The sequence below is a fragment of the Chinchilla lanigera genome, unplaced genomic scaffold (assembly GCF_000276665.1).
Source record: "Chinchilla lanigera isolate Chin_1 unplaced genomic scaffold, ChiLan1.0 scaffold00036, whole genome shotgun sequence".
In the NCBI taxonomy this organism is placed as follows: domain Eukaryota; kingdom Metazoa; phylum Chordata; class Mammalia; order Rodentia; family Chinchillidae; genus Chinchilla; species Chinchilla lanigera.
In genome coordinates, this window is record NW_004955437.1 from 15,228,918 (window position 1) to 15,246,763 (window position 17,846).

A 17,846-nucleotide genomic window follows, 5' to 3' on the forward strand; every position below is an offset into this window, starting at 1 on the left:
AAGTTTGACCCACATCTCTTTGTAAACAACAAATTCAGATCCCTCAATTTCCACCCCTCCACTTACAAAAAGCTGCCTTTCAGTCTTTCGCTTGATTACTTGTCAAGTTATTTCGTACTTCAGAAATGTTAATTCTTTTATATTAATGACTCTTTGAAAGCCTTCTATTATTAAGTCAAGTTCTTCTCACCTCCCCAAGGCAGACTTTTTTCTCACCCTGCTTTTAGAGATCATAGCTATTGTTGGAAGCGCGTTTCCTACAAACACAGGCTGTTGGAAAGAGCCTCTTCAAACTGTGTAACTTTGAATAAAGGTGACCCTGCCTCCTTGAGCCTCTATTTGCATGACGGGTTAAAGGGTGCTCTCTCCTTACTGCACCTGGGACTCACTTAATCAGTCAATCGTCATGCAAAGGAAGACCAGTCCTGGACGGGAGGAGGAGGTGCCGCAGTTATCAGACCTGAGGGGGCCTACCCGAACCTTTATGGGGGCGACATTCTTGGTCAAACTCACCCTTCACACCTTAAACCAATAACCAAGCACCAAGTGTGCAAGTCAGTTCGCCATCATCAGTAAGATGGAAACCCCGCTTTACCACTCTGTGAAGGACCCTCTGTTTCACCAGGAAACCCCCATGGGAAGGGCACTTCGAGGGCAAATTGCGGTGTCTGGAGAGAGCTAGGTCCTGGGTACATTCTGCAGAGGCAGAGCGGGGGGGCCGGGGGATGGGTTGTCTCCCTAGGCCAAGTGGGGACCGCGGGTATCAGCTCTCCGTGCGGTAGAACTAGGAAAGGGTCAGGCCACTCCCTCCGCTGGGAGTATCTGAAGTCCTATTGGCAGATTACATACGCTGGCAAAACAGGAAAGGGTTCTGGGAAGTCTAACACGGCGGTGGGCCAACTTCTAGCCAGCCCAAGCTCTCCAAATCCTGCCCCACCGTTGCCCGAAGAAGCTCCCCCTGCGGATTTCCCACTGCAACTGCAGAGCTGAGCAGTTGCCTCTGTGGCCCGCAGAGGGGAAACTGTCTCCTCTCTGGCCCTTCGCAGGAAGACTGTGCCAGCCCTCGGCTTCCCGAAAAAGTTGTGCAAATGCAAATTGTTCCCCTGGGCTCCTGGAGGAGAAATCCCTGCAGGCCAAGGAGCAGAGTCCTTGTGGACCTTCTGCAAGCGAGGGCAGAACAGGGTCAGACTCCGAGGTGCTGTCTGGGCTTCGGCAGATCTGTAGGAGCAGCACCCACCGGGCATCCCCTTGGTCACAGTAATGGATAGAGGGACCTGTAAGCAGGCGATGGACAGCCAGGCTCCCAGACTTAGCAGGAACCCACAGGGAAAGGTCAGGGAAGAGAAAGCGGTAAAATGGTGTCAGAGGTGATGCCTAGTCTCCATTCCTGTTCCCTCCCCTCTTTGCCCAGGTCCGCCAGGAGGGCATTTCCTGTTGGTACAGCTCCTCTTCTTTGCGCCTGCTCAGGGCCTCTGAGCCCTCGTGCCCAGAAGCAGCCCAGGGAACCCCATATCTTGTAGCGGGAGGACGAGCTTCATTCAGCAAACAGCCCGCAGAGCGCTGGGCTTTCTGGCTCATTGCGTAGGCCGTGTCTCTATCCAGAGGTGATGGTTTTCTTTTTCTCTCCCTTCCTCGCTTGCTCTAGGTGGAGAATTCAGGGGACCCATGGGAAAATTTCCAAAACAACCAGGCCCTTACCTACTGGGAATGTGTCTACTTACTCATGGTCACAATGTCCACTGTCGGTTATGGGGATGTTTATGCAAAAACCACACTTGGACGCCTCTTCATGGTCTTCTTCATCCTCGGGGGACTGGTAAAATATTTTTATTATCATGTTCATTTTTATGGTCTTTAATATTTTCTATGATCCACTTCCTTAAGGCTTTGAATTTTTATACTGTGTGTCTGCCCCACAAGCAAGCCACTGCCTTAGGGCTGCAGTCAGGTTACATAAACCAGAGCATGACAGCGACATCTTTGTACATTTCTTTGGTGTGTTATGCTTGTTCCGTAGGCCCAGGTATATTGCCCTTGTTAGGGACAGCCAGTGAGCCAGGAGCCAACCTAATTATCCTTAAGAGATGGGTGCTGTTAATAACCAAGAGTGCTTGTCCCTTAGTAATGGAATTCAGCATCTGATATTCGACAAGGACAGTTGCTGTCACCTGACCCTGGTAGATGTCAATATTCTGTAGTCAGTTTGCGGTTTCAAAGAGCTCGCTTTTCCCTTTAAGCCCCCCAGTCCCCACATTTCCAACAAACACTGTGGCTGGTACCTGCCCTAAGGAGAAGAGTCCCCACGTCAGAGGATGGAGACACTTTGGTCTTATCCAAGAGATCATCACCCAGAGCAGAACAGGGCTTTGTCAGTAGCCTCTCTGTTCTGTAGCAACACGTGGGATAGTCTCCCTCCCCTTCTGTAAGCTAGAAAGTTTCAGTATTTGCCTGACTGATCCACGAGCTCCTTCTGCAGCTCTAAACCGTCCGGTCTGATTAATTCAAAGGGATTTCTGGCAACTCATTGACGGTTCAAAGTAGTTCATGTGAAGTTTAATTTGGGCTGGTTGAGGTAAGTGATTAAAGTCCTGATGAGCACACGGCTTTCGTGTATGTACAGCACACACACATTTATACGAAGGGGTGCATACACACCTCTCTGCTTTGTATGCACAGCTATCTACATTTCAAAGAATGTGCATAAATGTGCGTGTGTGCTGACCTGTGAGAGCAGAAACATTTCCGGAGACCTCGAGGCCCCCGTAGATCAGGAGACCCTGTCCCTCCAGCCACAGAGAGATGTTTGTTGGACAAAACATGGCAGATTTGTGTTTTTCCTCACTATCCTTTCCTTTCGTGTGATTTCCTACATTTACCTTTCATGCTTTTTAGTGATTTTTTACATGTTTATTTTATAAATCTTTTAATGTGTATTGTCTCCGGTCACTCATAAAGGCACTGATGCTCCTCTTCATTTTAGTTAGAAGGAAAAGCTTGGGGCTGGGGATTTAGCTCAGCGGCACAGTGCCTGCCTGGCAAGCGCAAGGTCGTGAGTTCAATTCCTGGTACCGGAAAAAAAAAAAAAACCAAAACCAAAAAAAAAAAAAAAAAGAAGGAAAAGCTTTTGCATAAAAATTGCTTGTGCATACCAGTGTGCGTCTGTGTACACAAGTGTCTGTGTGTCTGTGTGTGTGTGTTTAGCTTCACCAGCATACAACCCTTTTACTTATTATTCTTTAGGCAGAAGAACTAGATGTTGGCTTATTTATTCTCGTCTCCTTTATGGTTTTTCCTCAACTGTGATGTTTTTTCTTTTCTTTTCCTTTTTTTTTTTTTTCCCCCTAGTGGTCCTGGTTGGCAGATGTTTGTTTTGTCCTGTGTAATTTCAGGGACTTGCCCCTTTTTGTACTTTTATTTTTTATAATTCAACATATTAATATATACCTTCACAGGTCTAACCCTCTTGTGTTTTCAGATCTTAGTATTCCCTTCTGCAAAGGTCACCCCCTTTCTTGGGCCTGTCTTTTTAGTCTCTCTTCTGTCTCCCCTCTTCTCCTTAGGCCATGTTTGCCAGCTACGTCCCTGAAATCATAGAGTTAATAGGAAACCGCAAGAAATACGGGGGCTCCTATAGTGCGGTTAGTGGAAGAAAGTAAGTATGCCAAGAGGTTTTGCTGCCTCCGCTGCGGTAGAATCCTCTCTGCATGCCATTTTTTTTTTTGGCTCTTGTTTCTTTGTCTCATGCATGTAGGCAATGTTTGCCCGCTACGTGCCCGAAATTGCCGCTCTCATCCTGAATCGGAATAAATTCGGCGGGACTTTTAACAAACATGGAGGCAGAAAGTAAGTCAGTTGTATCAGACAAGATGTGGTTGAGTGACTTTCAAAAGTCCCTGGGTGGTTATGTTGACTCCTGCTCCCCACCCCTACTTGAGTGGGTGTGATGTCAGAGGAACCCCAGACAGTTGTCACCCTCAGACCAGTTCCCTGATCTTGCTGCCATTCACGATGCCCAAGTGAGGGCGTTGGATTTATCCTTGTTGGATATATATATATATATAACTGGGACCGTATTTCCCTTTTGACCTCTAACACATGACGCAAGCTCATTCAGTCTTCACATCCGCTGGTTATATAATTTAACTTGGGTCTCTCTAAGTGAAAAACTATGATGGGTTTTGTGCACCTATAGCATTAGGCGGGACTAGTAGGGAGATGCAGGTAATCCTGCTTACTGTAAAGGCCTTGTGGTCATCCGGGGACCAGTTCTCTGCAGACAGGAGGTCCAGATCACATCTCTCAGGGGCTGATTACTTACTTGAGATCCCTTCTGGGTGGGAAATATGACATTTACAGTGTCAGGACCCTGCAGGCTCTTCCTGGTGGGTCAGTCTTTTGTTTAGCATCCTTAACATGAATGCTTTATCCTGGGAAAGAATGTATGGAGCCAGTATCCAGTGGAGGTGTTACCTTTGCTCAGGTGGCAGGACCTTCTCTTCCCGATCCTCTGGCAAAGAAAGGGTTCCAGAGAAGAATTTGAAGAAACTGGCCATGCCTGTCCTTCATGTATTTATTTTAAAGCTGTTTGTTTCTAGGGGGTGTGCGGCTTTGTTTGGTATTTTGAGGCATAATCTCCATGGAGTAAAATGTGCCCATCTTAGACGCATAGCTCGAACAGCGGGCGCCTGCACGTGCCCCAGTCACTACCACCCCGGCGTGCAGATCCAGATTTAGAAAACTGCCGTGGTTCCTGCTCCTTCCTCATTAGGGCAGCTCCCGGCATGGCACCGTTCAGATATTCGTCTTCTCAGTTATCTGCGAGTGGCTGGCTTATTTTGTGTTTTTGAGAAAAATAAAACCCAGCTGGGAACCTCACATTTCATTTCATTACATTTCCGCCTCCGCCCGTCTTGACAGGTGGCTGTGCTGGGTGGAGCGGGCTCTCCCGCCCCTCTGGTCAGCGATTCCAAGGTGTCCTGAGCTCAGGTGTCCAGACTTCTGTTCAGAAAATGAAGAGGTGGAATAAAGGGCTCATTTGCGTGAACTAGCCACAGGACACCAGTTTCCTTTCGAAGGCCCAGAGGACAGTGGGCTGGAGAGAAGAGGCCAGTTGGCGCCTCTTCTGTGGAGGCAGTGCCGTCCTTCTATCTTCCCGCTAATGGACCCTCCTCTGGTCATTATCTTAACAGCCCTGGATGAGGTTGGAACCAAGCTGTTCTGACTTCTGGGCCATTGGCCGGATCCGAAAGGCCAAATAAGTCCGGACATTCCCCTTGGTCATTTATCCCATGCCAAGAGGAAAACAGCTTCTTGACCCGGTCTGCCTTTAAGATGGTACTTCGAGGGCCCAGGGTCTCTTTCTGGCTTCCCCACCCTGCTCCCTTAGCCCGCATCTCTTTACCCCTGCCCCTAAGGAAGTCAACAAAATCAATTACTCTGAAGCCTAAGTTCAAAATATTTCTTGCCTCTCCTTCCAGGCTGAATTTTTGTCCCCCGTAAAATAATAGTGTTCCTGGTCCAGTGTGGGTGGGCTGGTGCCTGGCAGATTTTGTTGATGGGTGGCCCTGGGGCCACTGCCCCCCACTCCAACCGCACCTGCTGATAACTTCAAATCACAGACTTCCTGCGGTGTTATTCTGGCTCTGTTCTCTTTTATCACTACTTTTAGCCTGGTTTCTTGCGCCCTTGCCCTCTCTCTTTTTTTTCTTCTTCCTTTATGAAAACGCACTTTGCTTTTAATGTTCTCTTTGGGTCTCCAGTGTCCTCCGACCCTGTGGACAGAAAGTCAACCCTGTGATCCACACCGGGACTGTTCACTTTACTTTACGCATTGTTTCCTGGTTCAAAAGCTAATTACTAAGTAGTTTAAAGAAGCCCTTTGGTCACTTAGATCTTTCATCAGAAAATATAAGCTTGGGAAAGAACTGGTAATAAAGGGCCATTAGCACCCTTTGTTTGATGTTGTTTTTCCAGTCAGTAGAACAAGATTGATGAAATGTTATGTTTGGCCAAAATTTGAGTTTTCATTTGGAATTCAGCGTTGAGAGAATGGGCTGTCAGAATCAATAAGTTTTCTTTCGCTTGGGATCTGGGCATGTGGTAGTAATTAGCAATATAAGGTCTTTAGTTGAGCAACCAAGCATGGATTCTGGCAGCAAACATAATGAGAAACTACAGTTGTTCTATTTCTAACGTCAGAAAGTTTCCAGATAAAATTAAATGCATTTGCAAAAGGAAAGCAGCTAAACTTTGTTGAAAATTAGAGTTCAGGCTCTTAAAATAGCACGCAGCGCTCCCAGTTTTTGTGTATGCAAAAATATATGTATATGCTCTACTTGGGGACACGCATACACACGCTCACTCCCCAGAAGGAATCAAGTGAATGCCCGGAAGGTAATTAGAACGTACACATAGTTAAAGGATTTGTTTACATGTGCGTATTTTGTTCAGAAGTAACCTTTCTGACAACATCTTCACTTGCCAGGGATCTCAGGGTAACTCATGATCCAAAACTACAGAGACACAAAATTTTGAAATTCAAAGATTGTTTAACATAAAGAAAAAAAACGTTAGGCAGAGAGGTTCAGGATTTTATTTATACAACATTCAAATTCAGGATATTGGGGGTTATGGAAATTTCTTTGGCACTTCATTCCCAGTTTTAATCAAGGCTTTTAGCATACTGTAAATATTTTACATAGCATTCTTGGAACATCTTCACCATCCATACCACATCAAGGGCCGAGGGTGTCTTGCTCCGATGTTTTCATCGCTTCTCGCAAGACTTTGAGAGTCTGCAGTAGGTGTGGGTGCGCATGCGCATGAGTGTGTGCTGGCCGTCCTTACACGTTTCTTACCATCATATATGAAGGCTCCTAAGAACAGGGACTTGGGTATTAACAGCTAAGGGGTCAATGAATGGCGCAAGCAGACAATTCCTCCAAGGTGGTAGTATTGGAAACAATTAGCTGAGACAATTAGGCTGAGAGCCTAAATTTTATTAAAAAGAATAGCCCACCTGCAGACCAGCCTGCCTCCCAAAGCTATGGCCCCCTTTGCTTTCCCTTCCTGTAAGGTCAAAGCTGCCCAGATGTGGGGGGAGTGTAGGGGGCAGTGAGGCTCCCATGGCCTTTGGATTCCCAGCTCCCTCTCCTTCCTCCCATGCCCCCTTCCAGTCGCCCCCCCTCCTCCGAGGTTTCCTTTCTAAGCATGATTCAGTCCCCTCCTGGCTAGTTTATGAGAACTGACAAGATCATGGTCTGAGGTCACATGGCCAAGGGCCATGGAAAAAATAATTGGCCACAAAGAGGAATCCATCTGCTGTAACCCCCTAGTTAGAGGCAGCCAGCTGGGGAGCCATCCAGACCCTGTGTTTCCCTTCGTGGGGCTTTAACGGCCTCCAGTGGAGGCTGACCTAGACCAGGTGTTTGGGACACAGCGACTGGGATGGGATGGGATTGCTCTACTGTATTTTGATAGCCAGGTGCTGAGAGCACACACAGAGAACAGTGATTAATAAGAGACAAGCAGTCGGCAGAGGAGAACAGGTGAGCGAGTAAAGGTGATTAACACAGAGGAAAGATCCCCAGGACAGGAATGTCACAGCCCCATTCTGTTTTGGGGATTCCTTATTACACACTACCCCATCTCTTGCTCCAATTCAGGACCTCCTTCCCCGCAAGCTCAATGCTGTATGTATGTTCCTTGCAAAGACGACACCATCTTATGCAAGGCACATGAGTAGCACCAGAGTTTGCTGTTTGGGTGGTCCTGGAGCTCTGGCCTGAGAATGCAGGGGGGTCATGTGTCTTCTTCTCAGGCTCTAGTTTGCCTGAATAATCCTCTCTGACTTGCGAGGATAAGGCCTTCTGCATATCCTCTCCAGTTTTTTTTTTTATTATTGGGTCCCCCTTTTTATTATTGAGTCTTTCCTCTTTTCAGGAAGATCCTGAAAAGGATCTGATCACTCTGATCACTCAGATCCTATCATTCAAATCCTGTCTTCTTCACTGAGCCCATGTTTTATTATTCTGACTGGCTCGCTCATATCAAGATGGAATTTTACTTCTTTTTCTTCCCTGTATTCAAATTCTGCCCACCATGCTTCTCAGGCCAATTTTAAAGGATTTAGAATTGTAAAGGTTCAGTGGTGTCAGAACATGGATTATTTCCTAACAAAGACTCCTGGAGTGTAACCCCACTATGGTCTGCCGCACCTCGTCAACAGTTAACCTGAGTCATGGCTTTGTGTCCACCCATTCACTTGTGTTTATTGTTTGCCAAGCGCTAGGGACAGATGGATTTCTGTGTCCCCATCAAAACTTCCAAATGTGCCACAAGTTTTGCTCTTGGGTTGTATTTTTATACCGTTTGGCCACCTAAGTGGCTGGGAGGATCAACCTCAGAGCTGATTTAATTAAACCACTCCTGGTTCCTAGGGGTGTGAGTCTTCCTCCAGCACCTTTTCCATCTTTTTGCTCTTTCTGGGAAGGCCTGGCCTGTGGGCACTTGCGAGCAGGGTTCAGTTTGATTCATGTAGTGCTGATGTGGGCTAATACCACAGGCCGGCTTTCTCTTTGCCTTCCTGTTTATGTGCATCTTGGATAACACTCACTCTCACTTCCCCCAGAGCTACGAGGGGTGGAGCACTTTACAGAGGGGGATGCTTCTTCTAAGATGTCATTTACGATTTCTCCATCACAGACATGGCTCTGCTTGAAATGTGACCGAAGCTTTGCATTTTACACAATCTTTGATCCTTTGTCAAGATGGCCACTCAGCTCTCTCGTCTTAGGCCCCATGTGACCTCCTCCCCATGTCTTCAGATTCCTAGATTTTAAAAGCCATAAATTAGCAAATCATCAACATATCACCGAGAAGGATCATCTGGTAGCGATTCGAGTCAGAAGGAAACACAGGCCTCAATAACTGATCTTCACAAAGATATGAAGAACTGTAGACAGACAGATACAGTAAATAGGAAGACAAATAGATAATTCAAGTTGACAGACCATCTTGGACTGATTAGGCGTTCTGCTTTGATTAGCATTAAACTTTTGGGGAATGGAAAAAAAATGAGATTACCCTAATACTTTGGGAAAATGACCCCTTAACTACTTCTGAAATTCAGTACCGAGAGGCAGATACCCAAAGCACTTGTCATTAGATGCTGTATCATATCATGCAATATGCCAAGTATTCCTCTCCAACAAGAGGGGGTCCTGGTGGGTGTGGTTGTGGGGACTTTTTTTCTTGGCATCTGCTTTGGATTCTTTTATGCCACATCTTCAGTCCCCTTCAAACTTGAAGCTCTATTAAAAGAGACTTGAATGCATATTAAATCAATTTCCCGATAATGCTGATGGAATGAAGACTTGCTCCCCCCCAAGTTCCTGCTGTCTCTCTTCCCTTGCACACACTTATCAAAATGTTCCAGCTATTGTTCTGAAAACAAGAATAGAAGTGTAGGTGGAAGATGAACTGTGCACCTTTTTAAAAAAAAAAAAAATAACAACTCATATTCAACCCTAGACTTTTGCTCCCGAAGAGTTTTTCTTCCATTAAAAACAGAGAGAGAGAGAATTCTGATTACAAGTTTTCTAATTATAATCCCTGAAGATTCTTTCTGTCTAACCTCACATCTGATCAAGTGGCTCTTTGCCTGGTCGCATTAGAATCTGAGCAACAAACAGAGCCATCCGAGACTAAGTCGTCCCGTGTTTTCAGCCTTTCTGCTCTGCCATTCATTCTGAGGGAAGCCTTTCCAGAGTTATGCAAAGCAATTCTTCATAGATTTAGGGTTCATCCCGCAACAGCTGTCATCGTATTCAGAAAATAAACCGGGGAAACTTTTCTAACTGGCCAAGTCCGGTGTCTCTTTTTATTAAAATACCGTGGAGGCCAATGCAGTGTGAAGGTCGTGGAAATCTGATTCTCTTGCTGTCACAATTGAGCCGTCACATGTAGCACTGGCGTTGTGTGACAGTGGTCTGCTCCCACCCCAAGGACCGTGGGGACTGCTCTGAACATGGGTACCAATTGTCAGTAAAAGTAATCTTCATCTCCCTTTCCTGTACCTTTCCAATAACAAGGCTTTGAGGCAGTTCAGAGTCGGATGTATGAGCACCTCTGAGAGGTTCTTAGGACCTTAGTCGCTGACCCCAAAGGCACATGCCAGCTAGGATGTAGAACAGATGTTGTAAAACTTCCACTCCAACACTTTGGTGCAACTATGATTTGAACTTCTACCATCTGGCAGCATTGTGCTGGACTCAGTACTTCAGAGAATGAGCAAGAAAATGTGATTCTTGATCTCCTGGAGTTTACCTGAAACTGTGGCTAATCAGAATCATCCAAGGAGCCAATGGAAGCTAAACAGAAGCCAATTATGGAGGAGCCTCATCCCAATAAAACGTTCCTTTGGCAGGAATTTTACCCCCTAAAATCATAAAGGTGTGAACTCACTGTGAAGGCAGGAAGCACATTAAAGGGGATGCTCCTACAAGCATGGGGTAATTCCCCTTGCTGAATGTGGCCATTGGAACCTTTTAGGGACCCAGGGAAAGAAGGAGATGGAGAAATTTGAGGGAGACAGTGTGAAGATGCTACCCTGAAAGGTGCTCCTTTCCGGACCCTCAGATGTCCTGCTGTGGTGCATCACGGCTCAGCAAGGCCTTGAAGCCATGACTCTTCCCTATGTCTGTGTTTGTAGCAGATGCAAGAGTTCCGCAGAGGCTGATAAAAATTCGAATGGTCCTTAACTTGTGATGGGGTTACCTCCTGACAAACCTATTATAAAGTGAAAATATTACAGGCCAAAAATACACAATTACATTTAACCTTCTGAATACCATACCTTTACCCTAGCCTATCTTACACATGATCAGGACACTTACATTAGTCCATAGCTGGGCGATATCATCTGACTTAAAACCTTTCTAAAATAATATTGAGGAGTAATGTAATTTATCTAATACTGTGCTGAAAACAAGCAAGAAAGTGGCTTTATGAGGGCTACACTTTTGTAGTGTCATCGAATGGACAAATTGTAAGTGGACCATCCTATGTCTGGGACCAGCTGGATGCATGTTGAATCCTCTCATGGTGAATGGCTAGCAGCTTTTGCTAGCTGAGGCAACACACTTGGGCATGGTTAGAGAACAAGGGGAGGGAAGGCTGAATTGATTGTTACTGTAGGAGGGTCAGTCCCAGCAGTGTGTGCTCTATGGCCATGACCCAAGGCTTACCAGGGGTGTTAGGGACAGAGGTGGGGCTCACAAATCAAAACCAGTTCCCCTGCTGGAGCACATCCTCCCTCTCCTCCACTTCATCCACAAAGGAAAAGGCTAACCTTTGTCTGATTTAGTCTTCTGTCTCTCAGTCCCTGTTTGTTCATCATCATGTAGAGACAAGCAAATCTGGCTTGATCTGAAGAGAAGAAAGTGCTCTTCAGGGCCCCAGTTTCTTTGTAAGAGCAGAGAACCATATCAGATGGAAAAAGTCAGGTCAGAGGTAGCCTGGCTTATTTTAAAATAGCCAAGGGCCACAGAGCCAGAAGTAATGGTATGAATAAAATGCAGACAGGAAAAAGAGTCAGGAAAAAAGCCCAAAGAAGAGCCAGTCCCATCTGTGAGAGTTCAGCACTTGTGGAATTGCTTACCTTAAGAAGGTTACTTCTACTTCCTGAGAGGAAGGAAGGAAAGAAGGAGGAAAAAGAAAGAAACCAGAATAGTGGTGTTAATAGTTGCATACTGGATAATTGAGATAATTAAATGAGAAACAACAGCAAAGGTAAACAGATCTACCACTTACCTTCCCCTGGTTGCAAACAATAGAGGCTGATTTTTGCTGATGGAAGCAGAAGCTTGCTTTCCTTCTTTCTTTTGAAAATTAGAGGACTTTACAGGATCCAGGGAAAAGCACAGGCTAATATGAAAAAGTATGAAAAAGAGACTGAGATGTAGCTCTGAGATCCAGAAAACCAAAACTTCTGGGCAGTCATGATGGGATTTTGACATTACGTTGATTCATCCCCCACTGTGAAATTACTGTCACTCCATTCAAGATTGAAGACACTGATTGTCCTTCCGTGGGTCTAAAATCCTGATTAAAGATCCCGAGGCTATCTGTAACTGAAAGGGAAGTTCTGTTGGCAGAGCGCAGAGTGTATGCTAGACAGGCAAAACCAACCAATGTCCCTTACACTGATGTCTCAGAATTTATTAAGGCTTGGGCTCACGGACTAATGTAATTATGGATATAGTCAAATTGTGAAAGTCTAGTCATGATCTGGGGTGGCGAAGATGCAGACATAAATCCACTAGGGTGGCTGAGGTCCCTACTGTTTGTGTACAATAAAATGCAACACCTTCATGCAGAAAATTCTGGGCTTCTAAGGACAACCTAGTGTTCTCTGCTGGGTCTACCATTAGTCTGCTATCTGACTTTGGGCCTCTGTTTTACAGAGGTGTCTTTGCTGCACTGTTAGGATCTTTTTGCTGAGCCTTCTGCCCTCATTTAGGGAAACAGCAAAACAGCCTGTATCTTCCAGAATAGTTCTGTTGACAGCTGGGTAAGATGATTACTTTATTCTCTTCCTCACTAGGAGGGAGAATGTATTTCCTTCCTTTGTGATTAGCAAGTACTAGATGTGGTCAAGGGTAGGAAATTACCTTATTGCTGAACCTCTGTGGTGTTTTTTTTTCTTCCTTTTTGCTTTTAACAGGAAATTGTTATAGTCAGGGTTTGGGATTATGGACATGTTGCACACTCACAAGTGTTTCATGTTTTTGTTTCCATGTACAGCTTCCTCGCAAAGTTGACACATGGGAGAAGATTCCAGCTAGTAGAATCAGCCAGTGGTTCTTGCAGTTAACTGTTACATTTCTTCTGTTTGTCATGGCCTCGGGTCTCCAAGCAAAGCCTACTTTTGCCAGCCTGTCCATGGGTCAGCGAATAACCCAGCAAAAGTTAGGGGTAAAGCAGAAGGATCAGGCCAACATGGCCCAGAGTTAGTCTTTGTTTAATAATGACAGTGTCCCCCATGTGGAAATCTGTCCCTTGGTGACAGACTTTCAGTAAACAAGAATGTGGGAATAGAGGAGTCAGATTAGCCTTCCTTGCTTTTCTGTGCTGGGGTAATGAGCCTAAAAGGAAAAGCCGAGGGGCAATGACCCCATTTAGGGAAAGCTGCCAAGGAGCCGCCACTAGGTAAGCTGGAATGTTAAGCCCAGTTTGCTTGAGTATCATGGAGATGCAGATGCTTAAAGCTTCAAGTTCAACCTAGGACAGAAGTCACGAACTTTTGGTACTATCCACCCTGGGACTTGCAGTGCTGGGTCTCTAACCACCCTGCTTCCTTTGTGATAATGTACTGCCCGTTCACTTTGCCAGAGCTTCATCAAATTCATTCGCTGTGTGTAGGGAGCTACCAGTGGTGGGGGTCACTCGGAAAAGGTGGGATGGGGAAAGCAGGATTAGAAGGCTCAGCAGGAAGACAGGAGAGAGCCTAGCATATGTATTTGATATAAATATTATAGTTTTACAGAGACATCTAGATCAATATACGCCACATTTCATCTACCTCTTTGACAAAGTGAGCACGATGTATTCAGAGAAAGCTGTATAGGATTTTCAATTTACTCTGTATGATTTATTGTGACAGGATAGCTATGGGTTTTTTAAGTTCTTTATACTTGTTCCAGTAAAAATGGATATAGTATCTTTAAAAATAAACAGCTCAGAGCTGTGCATTTTACATTGTCTTCCTAGAGCCAGGCTCTGCTAAGGGAGATCTAAGACCGCCCCGCCCTTGTGGAGTCTGACTGTGGCCGGATTTGCTTCAGTCCTTGCACTTCAGATTTTTTGGGGAGGAGGGGCGGGGGATTAAGGAGGTGGGAAGAGTGAAGAGGGAAATCAATCAGAAAACTATTGCAGACGTCTAGACAAGATAAAATGATGGCATGAACTAGAGTGGGGGCAGCCAGCTGGAGCCCTGTAGCAGGACTTGTGGGGGCTGGTGGGTGCAGCTTCTTCCTTTCATAGTGAGGGGCCCCAGGTCACAGGGGCCTGGACCTCAGCCTCCTGATTCGACCCAGGGTCCTTTCTATGGCACCAGCTGCTCCCTCTCTTTAGAAGGCACCAAAGAGAGGGACTTGTTCTATCCTTGGTGCAACATTCACCTGCGTCAAATTGCTGGGCCTCATTTTCCCCATCAAACCAACACAGGCATTAGACTATACCTTGGTTAAGTGTTCTGATGCTAAGATAGTTCTGCTAATGTGGGGGAGCCTGTCATGATGACACTGTCCCAGTTCCCTTTTTCAAAGACTTGTAGCTCTCAGAACCACTACTTGATACTTTTTTAAAGTATGTAACTTTTCCTTCTCAGTGAACTACACTCATTGTTGGTGGATCTCTGAAGGCCTCGTTCACCAGAAATTCGAAAAGCCCTGTTCAGCAGCTGCTTTACACTTTAAAAACCAAAGATCCATCAGATCCAAAACGGTTATTGATATGCATATTTTGATCATCTCCACAAACAAAGTGGTCAGGCTTCCCAAAAATCAGGCAGGAAGATGCCGGGAGGCTGAAAAAATTCCCGTCCAGAGACACAGAAGGGAGGTGCTCATGTGTGTATGGATCGAATAGATTTTGATCATCTTCGGAATTCTTGCGCTAGTGAGAAAGTCCTAAACTGTACCTAACATCTTCTGCAGCTGCTTGGCTTGCCAAAAGCTGTGACTGAAGTTTAATCTCAGTTTAGTGTTCCTGACCAGTGAGACTTGTAATTTCTGTATCACCCAATCTTTGCTGTCTTAAGTATGCTGACTAGATGCAGCCTGAATCTAGGGATACTGCAATACAGTAATTTTTGTTGTGTTTTGTTTTTTTGGAAGTGGTAGGGATTGAACCCAGGGCCTCATACATGCTAGACAAATGCTCTACCACTGACCTACACTTCAAGCCCTAATACTATCATGTTTCAAGTGAGGTTCATCTCTATCCACCCAAACCCCAAGCCCAACCCCAACCCTGAACTAACCATTCCCCTAGGCCATGGAGGATCTCTCCAACACCCACTCCACCTCATACCCAGGAGGACCTATAGTTGGCTCAGCCATGCCTGTCCTGAGGGGCTGGAAGCTGACCTATCTAAAACCTTTCCTCACCATCTTCATCTTAGTGAGAATCACGTCAGAGTCCCAGATTGCATCCTGGGCTTCTTATGGAATGTTGGGCAGAGATAACTTAAGGAAAATGAGAGTCAGAGCGGTTATCTGGAAAGATACAGATAGTAAAAACACACAGTTGTTTGAGGATTAGGTGAGATTACATGGACCACAGAATACTTTATATCTGCTATGTACTGATGGGCCACAGGTCCATTTTTAGTGGTCACAGTGGGCCAGACCCTTTGCCAGGCCCTCACACATATTAACTCTTTAAGTCAATCTTGAGATAACTTCATAAATCAGATATTAGCTCCTCAAAGACTCTGATTCTTTTGGTTGTAAAATGAAAAAATTGGTGACTTATCCAAGACTATTTAGTCACCTATTGTCTGCTATCAGACTATGAATCTCACTTGGTAGATGTGTAGGTATCATGGAACCCAACAGAGGTAATTTCAGACAGGACTCTTTTCTGGCCCTGGATTGTGAACAATCACAACTGCTTCTCAGGAGGATGCCTACTTGTTCTCAATCTTAGAATATTTCCAATTGTCTTTTGAATAATTGAGGATACAATAAATTTTGCTGCTCTTCTCCCTGCAGTAATATTCTTCCCCAAAACTACTGCCCCTAGGATTTTCGAAACTCCTGAAAATATTTCTGGAAGATAAATGTTCCCATTTGCCATTCATCCTGATGCTCCTGCAGGGCTCCGAGTGCATCCTCAGACACAGGCTGGCGGGGCAGATCTTCTAATGCTGATGCTGGCCCAGGGAGGCGACGTCTCCCCATCCATCAATTCTAACTACATTCAAACATTTTCAATATGTGGGCTCCTTGATAACTTCCACTCTATGGAAATCAAAATGGAGGGAAATGATTATTGGCACAAAAGGGGGAAGATGTAAATCTTCAAATCAGATACAGGACAGATTGGAACAATATGAGTTCTTCAAGGTTTCCATGATAATGTACCTAATAATTCTCCTTGGGCAAAAGGCAATCTGCTTTCAATCAATCTCGCTTTTTTTTTTTTTTCCTGAGCAAAAATACCAATTATGTTGAAGGAAGATTTTTTTTCTTCCTTTTTGATAAGGACTGTTCTCCACCCTAGAAATCATGCTGTAGCTAAAGATATATATTTTCAATTGTCTAGAATGGTATTGGACAGCTAGCACCAAATGAAAAAAAGTCAATCTTTTTTTTTTTTTTTTTGCCTTCTCCTCCCCTGCCAGCATTTGTCTACTTCTTAAGGGAAGTGAAAGCTAATTAAAGGCTTAAGGGATAATATTGATTGCATTGGAATATATTTTATATGTACCTGACACATTTTCAAGTAAGAGGACCCTGACTTTTTCCAAGGCTGAATAAATCAGCTGGCTGAGCCTTTGAGCTCATCTTCTCCCTTTCCACCTTGCAAGCATCTCTCACAGGGATGAATGATTTCCAAAGAGGAAGACGGGCTACTAGAGGCTGTTCATTCACATCTTTGCATACCAGAGAGGAAGGATGAATGATCAGGCATGTCCTTAGACCTATCATTGACTTGAGTCTGGCTTTGAATAATAGGCAGGAGGATGCTGGTTAGAACTTAACACCTTACAATGCCTGTGCAGGAGGCTGGCTGGCTGTGGGTATTAGCCACTCAGCTTTCCCCTGCATTGAACAGGAGTAAGTAGCTTGCCCAGGTGGGGTGCTGTACATCCCTGGTAGCAGAGCAGGGTATCCTGTCTGACTTGTTTTCTCAGCCAAATGACAGCCTCAACTGTAGGGATCCCTGTAATGTAGATTCATACGAGTCTTGTTCTTAATCTTGGAAGCAAGCAGGCAGAGAACATTAGGAGACACCAAACAATCCCACTGCCATTGATGGTGAGGTCAGATCCAGAGGGGAATCACGTTTCTAAATCACTTTCTCAGTGCATTTGGAAAATTCAGGACATATGCATTGAGATGCAGTCTGTTTGGTCCATGAATGAATATGTGCTACAAGAAACCTTTTAAGATATCATAAAAATGCATATAATCCCAGTATTCAGTTTATGTCACATCTGCTGGGGCACAGTGATTTTCACAGCCTTGTAGTAAAGAGGGAGTCAGTGATGTGGGCTTTGGGCCTGAAATTTGGATGAGTGGCCAAGGGACCTCCTCCAGCCGAGCAGGTGCTGGCTAGGGAGCACAATGATCATGTTGCGATGTTCTCTTCTGAAGCAGCCCGTTGACACTCTTCCCTCCCCTCGATGGCCACCGCTTGCCTGATCACTAAGTGCACCACCGAAACAATAATAGTCCATAATGGTTATATTATTAACTGCATCATGCTTATTATTGATTTACTCTTTGTTCTGCATCATTATCCTTTCACCAATGAGTTTACTGCATTATTCTCATGTACTTGGTCAAGCACCAAATTAGCGCGCAAGGGCAGGCTCTTGTAATGGTATCTAATGGAACACTGCAGAAGCCATCATCACTGCCTCCTATTAAGAGCTGCCTCCACCCAGTGAGCTTTAAGCCTTATTGCAGTGTGCACAGAACAATTATGAAGTGCAAGAGACCAGGCTGTGCTAAGTTTTACCCAGGAAATTGCTTCATTGCATGTTCATCACCTGCCCCTCCTCTCAAAAGTGCAGCCAGAGATCCCGCATTTGTCATTGTCGGACAGAGGACCAC

At 45.2% G+C, this 17,846-nt stretch overlaps 1 protein-coding gene across 2 annotated transcripts in view; it reads left to right on the plus strand.

Annotated features, from left to right (window-relative positions):
• Kcnma1 (potassium channel, calcium activated large conductance subfamily M alpha, member 1) overlaps positions 1-17,846 on the plus strand; it is a gene marked incomplete at its 5' end in the record, with an annotated part of 707,467 nt that overhangs the window by 479,110 nt on the left and 210,511 nt on the right. For both annotated transcript variants that reach the window (XM_005389908.2, XM_013517024.1), the window contains 2 exon segments: positions 1,646-1,816; positions 3,561-3,652. In XM_005389908.2, the coding sequence (XP_005389965.1) occupies positions 1,646-1,816; positions 3,561-3,652 (263 nt within the window).